General features: G+C 36.2%; 2 protein-coding genes across 2 annotated transcripts; both read left to right on the forward strand.

The window, feature by feature from the left end:
• Positions 1-280: 280 nt before the first annotated feature.
• LOC121740988 lies at positions 281-1,482 on the forward strand. Its single transcript, XM_042133661.1, has 2 exons — positions 281-378; positions 651-1,482. Exons 1-2 carry the CDS (start codon positions 343-345, stop codon positions 1,350-1,352), a joined length of 738 nt encoding a protein of 245 aa, XP_041989595.1. The 5' UTR covers positions 281-342; the 3' UTR covers positions 1,353-1,482.
• A 1,569-nt stretch (positions 1,483-3,051) lies between these two features.
• On the forward strand, positions 3,052-5,371 carry LOC121741719 (UDP-galactose/UDP-glucose transporter 5-like). The gene is made up of 7 exons (XM_042134605.1): positions 3,052-3,093; positions 3,486-3,565; positions 3,994-4,106; positions 4,576-4,686; positions 4,855-4,919; positions 5,026-5,094; positions 5,173-5,371. The coding sequence occupies exons 1-7, from the start codon at positions 3,052-3,054 to the stop codon at positions 5,284-5,286; spliced, it is 594 nt and encodes a 197-aa protein (XP_041990539.1). The 3' UTR covers positions 5,287-5,371.
• The last annotated feature ends 623 nt before the right edge of the window (positions 5,372-5,994 follow it).

Consider the following 5,994-nt stretch of genomic DNA (forward strand, 5'->3'; position numbering starts at 1 on the left):
AAGCCTACCTGCACCGATTATTTTAAGAGAATATGCTATTTGAACATCCTAACAAAATACGCACATTATTTAATAGTGGAAGGGTATGTTTTCTTTAATGTAAATAAGGTAAGAGAAGACTTTATTTTATTTTATTTTGGAAGGTCTCATTTTATTTCTCTGTCACAATTATGATTTTGAATGGGAATTGAAAGTAAGGTTCCTTGCTGATTTCTTGTCCTTTATTGACCTCTCTTCTCTATATAACCATCATATTTTTGTCTCTCATCAAAACTCCCCCTCTCAAAAAAATTGTTTTCTTCTGCAACATTTTTATACTAATTCAACATTTTCAGTGAGAGAATGGGAGAGATGGCTTCTCTTTGGAGTTATGAAGAGGTAAGCCTATTTTCATCTGTAGTTAATTCTTCATTTTCTATATCATCATTTTTCTTCCAAAAAAGTTCACATTTATTCACCATATTCAAACTAAAAAAATGTAAATGTCTGAGGATTCAGTTATGCAATGAGAGTCTGTTCTAATTAAAGCAAAAAATCCACAATGGTTTCTCATTTATTTGATATGACTTGAATCCCTAATCTATCAATTGAGTCGTGCTTCATCGTCATTTTTGTTTCCTAACATTTGAAATAATGTCTGTATTTCTCAGCATGGAGAAATGGATCAATTGGGGCAAAAGCTGCTCTACACGAGTCTTGAACTCGAAAAACTGAAATCCGAAGCCATGGAAGAAATGGGAAAAAACAAAGAATACGTGAATCAACTCATCCAGCTCCTTCAATTCGCAATCGACGAGCGAGACGAGGCGCGGAAGCAGCTAGACGACCTGATCAGCGCCGCCGCCGGCACCGGCACCGAAATGTTCTACGGCGGCGCCGATAGCCCTCTGCTCAATCCGGCGGCGAAGGCGAATTCGAGCATAACCGAATCGAACAGCTTCTCCGAAACTCACAACTACCAGTCCCCCGTGGAATCCCTCTTCGACGCCGCCGTGTCGCCGCCGCCGCCGATCAGCGATCGGGCGGCGCTGGTGGTGGAGAGCCTCGCGAAGGGGAGGGCTCTGCCGCGGAAGGGGATGCTGCTGCAGGCGGTTCTGCAAGCGGGGCCGCTGCTGCAGACGCTGATGGTGGCGGGGCCGCTGCCGCGGTGGCGGAATCCGCCGCGGATGCGCCCGTTTCAGATGCCGGCGGTCGGTGAGTTTGCTCCTCGGCAGCAGGTGATGGGTGGTTCGATTGGGTCGAATTTGGGGGATTTTAGTTTTGGGAATAATGCTTCTTTGATATCGGCGGCGGCGGTTAGTAGTAATAGCGGCGGCTGTTTCCGGTTGCCCAAACGCCAAAGGTTCTGTTGAAGTTATGATTATTATGAGAGCCTACCGTTTTTTGTATAATTAGGAGAAGGGAGGAGAAGTGGTGTAAATGTGATTTATAATACTTGATGAATTGATTATTTTGAATGAAATTAAAGAAATATATTGTGTATTTTTTTGTGTTTGTATGATGTATCTCACTCATTTTGGGTTTTAAACATTTGCGACAAGAATCAAGATGCGGTAAGAACATCAGTTCAACCCTCGATATAACATAACTAAAATATCGCATTAGACCGTCAAATAAATTTTGACAATTCTCACTTCTCATGACACTATATAATGAGTTAGATGATATGGCAAAAAATTACTTGATTAGAAATTTCCCTCTCAATTAATACTTCCACATCCGTAAAAAAATGTTTTATTTAACTATTTTGGAATGTTTTAATTTAAAGTTTTATTTATTTTTTCCATTTTAGATAAATGAATCCCTTATTTAATAGTAGTACAATAACATTTTATTAGAAAATTAATATATAAAAATAAACCTACTTTAATCATATATTTAAATGAGGAAAGAGGGAGTATATCAAAGGTTCTAATATCGTGAAATATGTTCAAAATCATTGATAATTAAGAGCTACTATTATAATTAAACAATTACTCACTGACAAATTGAAGAACAAATCATTAAATATGTGCATAAAAATGGATAAGATTAGTCTGATAAATCTTACCCTGATTCAGTTGGAAGCTGCATTCTAGGCATCTCTCATCCAAACACACCACACAATTCCTGCATTAATACTAAGTAACTAAACCATATGGAAAATAGAAAAAATAGGGAATAAATAAATAGCACTGAGCAGTTGACCAGTCTCGGTCATTGGTAGTAAATCATTATGTAGAATATGAATTGATGTCTTAGAAAAAATTGGAACAGTTAAGCCCGTGAATATCTTGGCTACTACCCTCAGTTTCTTTCACTTAATTGAAGATTGGACACTCTCTTTTACATATCCTCTGCAACTGTAGGAATACGAGGTTCGCCTACTCTCTCAGCACTCAGCACCGAACCTATTCCTTCCCTCCGCTTTGAATACAGTAAAGAAAGACCTGTTCTTGGCAATGTCTACATCTAAAGACTAAAGGCAAATAGTTTATGTATTGTATTAGTAGGAGTAGTACTTAACATTACTATTTATGATTTATTTCTGTAATTGCTAGTGTATTTGATAAAATTTGGTGAACAGTGCAGTCGTTGTTACCAGGTTGACATCTGTCAACAACAAGAAGAATATTGCCACTTAAAAACCTCGTACACTCGTTTTCAAATGTTTCCGAAAATACATTATGCTTTCTAGGAGGAGAAGAAGAAGAAGAAGTGGGAAATAAGCATGAAATCACAATCACTCTATAAGAAATTATATCAATGCTTCCCAGTCCCACACGAGGAGCCCTTTTCTACTGGAATTCGGTCACTTAATTTTCAATTTCTTTTGCGTAATATACCCAGATGAGTTGACTCTGAACATATGCTGACATATGCCATTTTCAATTTCTATTTTCAATTTCTTTTTTTTTTACAGGGGAGCACCGGTGTTCTTTCACCCTTATAATCACATCCTTCCAACCATATGCTGACATATGACACTTATAAACTGTTAACCTGTGTATGGTAAATGATAATCTTGCTGAAGAGGATGCAAACCACGTGGAAGCCACCTCTGATTCTAGTATGCAACGTGGCAAAATCATTCCCAGCTGGAAAGACATTCTGGTAAAATACATTGTATTCCAAATCAAGAAAAATACATTGAAGTCCATCTGTGTCTACATAAAAATTTGTGCTCAAATGTTTTCTAGTAAAAAATTATTCTATGCTTGAGTTCAAAAATTAATTATAGTAATTCATAATACAGGCATCCTGTCTTAAAAAGGATGGGAAAACCCAATCAACAAACTATTTGCTGCTATTGTGAAACTTTGAAATTTTTTAAAAGTTGGTTAAATATCTGAGTAAATGAAATTTGGATAACATGGTTTTGAAGTACGTTTTTTAACCTGATAACATCTTAAAATGATGCTTCTCTTGTCTGGAATCTCTGATGCTTAGCTTGAAAACATTAGTTGATCAGCTACTTCATGGCAATTCAAATATTTCAAATATAGACAGCAGGTGATATTAGTCCATACAGTAGAGGAAGAGAAAGCACTGTTTGGGGTGTTTCTTTGATGATCGGTTATCTTGGGTATGTCAAGTAACTCATTTTATATATTTGATCAATTTGTTTTGTTTGGTCTACTCCCTCTGAGTGCACTAGTTTAGCTTTCCTTATTCTACAGAAACACTGAATCATCCTCCACATAAGTTGTTCATTTTATAATCCAAGTGCCTCAGTCTGGTTTCGTCCCATGAAAACACTTCACTGTAGTTGTATTCATCATGTTTGCATTGGGATGTTCTCTTGACCTATCCTTATAATTCTAGGTATATCAGCACTTCATATCTTTCCACTATAAACCTATTTTTCTTTATTGTCTAAGAAAGACCTCCTTGTATTCTGTTTATAGAACTTGCAACCTATTAGCTGCTGTATTTCTGTATAAAAGAACATACTTAAATTTTGATGGTTTTGGTCCAAGCATGTACTCTAAATATTATGTCTCGGCTTTACAGGTGTGATGGCTTCACTAGCACATTTCAGGATAAACTTTTTAAAGGCTATGATATGGACATACACAACCAGATATTTTACACGACCCTCTGTTCTTGCATGATAAGTTTCACGGGTGAGATACATGATTTACCTCTTATAGGCGGGCTATAAATAAATTTTATGATGTTGAAAATCAAATAACTTTTAGAAGAACTATTAATACTGAGGTAAAAAAGTAGTACTCCTAGAAATTTGCTTTCATATCCATGAAGATTCTTTAACTTGCAGTTTAGGGCATTTCAAAGCTCAAAACTCTTGGATAATTATTATCGTTTCTACTTTATTGTTTCCAAAGTCGCAGAGGGGCGACTCCCGTCTGCTAAGCAACTAATCTTAAAGCAACACTTGATCGCAAAGATTTTCTATTTGCTTTGATGATAGTATGAAATTTCATTTATAGCCTTATTGACAGATTTAGCGTTCTCCTTCATTTTCGAGTTGCTGCCCTATCTCCATACGTTATTCAGATTTTTACTTATGATGCATTGTTTGGCTTTCAGATACTGATATTCACTGGATGGTTATGTTTTATTCTATTGTAGGACTAATCTTACAAGGGAATCTTTTCTTGGCTGTAGACTTTGTTTCTCGGCATAATGATTGTTTCATTGACATTATTATACTTTCCACTGTGAGTCAATACATTCGATGTAGTATTTCTTACTATCATTTTGTCACCCTTCCAATTCCTTTTCGATTTCTAGCCCTCATGTTTACTATTCCTTGTCTGTGTAACACAAGAAGTTGAATTATCTTTCATAAGTGGGAAGCTTTTCTGCCTGACTCGATCTTAATCATGTATCGCAGGTAGCAACAATTAGTCATTTCTCACACTATCCGCAGTTTTGGAGCTCTGACCTTCGCCACCATAATGACCACAAGACAGGCATAGAAGCTGTTTATATTATCCGTCATATTGCCATATGAAACTCGAATTTTATATAATACCATCTTCGTCCTGGTAGCACTGAGCCGATATATTTTGAATGCAGTTGGTCAGCATTTTACTGTCGTGCGTGTGGTTTTCTCACCCGCTCAGCTCAGAACAATTGATTGGAGCAGTAAGTAGTTCTCCCGATCCTTATTTCTACGTTCCCGTTAACCTCTACTCTATTGGTTGTTGAATTTGGTGTGGCCAGGTTATAGTGTTTGGTACCATATACTCAAAAAGCTATTTTAGAAGTAAGCCGAAGCCATTGCCGTCTGAAGAAACAGAGAATAGAGCTGTTAGTCCAACAACGAGTAACACGTGACAGAATTCTCCGACTAATTCTAAATCTCCGTAGAGAGTCGTCTGGCTGCTAACTGGAATATATAGCTTAGGCTTGGCTTGGAGTTGTTTTTATTAGAAACTCCCAGAATTCTCTCTATTAACCTTGCATCTAACTGTCTGATGATAGAGTGACAATACACACCTTTCCTATTGCTATTATTAAACTTTTTGCAGATATAGTTGTCTGTTACTGAGACCACAGCTTGCTCCATTAGGCTAATTTGCAATGAGCCAATGGTTTATAGTTGTTGCCTTTTTTAGCTTACACGACATATAATCATGTATGTCTACTCAATACAATATTGACTCGGTATTACAATTTTACCTTTTTCTGAATTTAAAAAAAACAACAACAAAAAGGAACAAAGGATTATTACTAGGCACGACACGATCTATAGAGTCGTATGTATACATTGTGTGTTTCAAATTAAAGAATAATATGGAGTATACATTTTTTGTTCAGATCCAACTATATATACATATATAAAATAGAAATATTACTCTATTAGTATTATTATGAAAATATGAGAATATTTTGATTTTAAGTAGCAGTACAAAATAATTGCATTTACATTGAAAAAATGCAGTAGAAAAGAAAAAAAGTTTTTCCTTTCTTTTAATCGAACTTTGTAGACATTGCCATTGTTGGAAAGAAATCAATCAAGGATCAATTAAGCACCAAGAATTG

Source organism: Salvia splendens, chromosome 7 (assembly GCF_004379255.2).
Source record: "Salvia splendens isolate huo1 chromosome 7, SspV2, whole genome shotgun sequence".
Lineage (NCBI taxonomy): Eukaryota > Viridiplantae > Streptophyta > Magnoliopsida > Lamiales > Lamiaceae > Salvia > Salvia splendens.

Coding starts and splice junctions, on each gene's coding strand:
- LOC121740988 (XM_042133661.1), top strand. CDS start 343: ATGGGAGAGATGGCTTCTCTTTGGAGTTATGAAGAG. Junction 379..650: donor CTCTTTGGAGTTATGAAGAG/GTAAGCCTATTT, acceptor TGTATTTCTCAG/CATGGAGAAATGGATCAATT.
- LOC121741719 (XM_042134605.1), top strand. CDS start 3,052: ATGCAACGTGGCAAAATCATTCCCAGCTGGAAAGACATTCTG. Junction 3,094..3,485: donor CCAGCTGGAAAGACATTCTG/GTAAAATACATT, acceptor TTTCAAATATAG/ACAGCAGGTGATATTAGTCC. Junction 5,095..5,172: donor CAGAACAATTGATTGGAGCA/GTAAGTAGTTCT, acceptor TGGTGTGGCCAG/GTTATAGTGTTTGGTACCAT.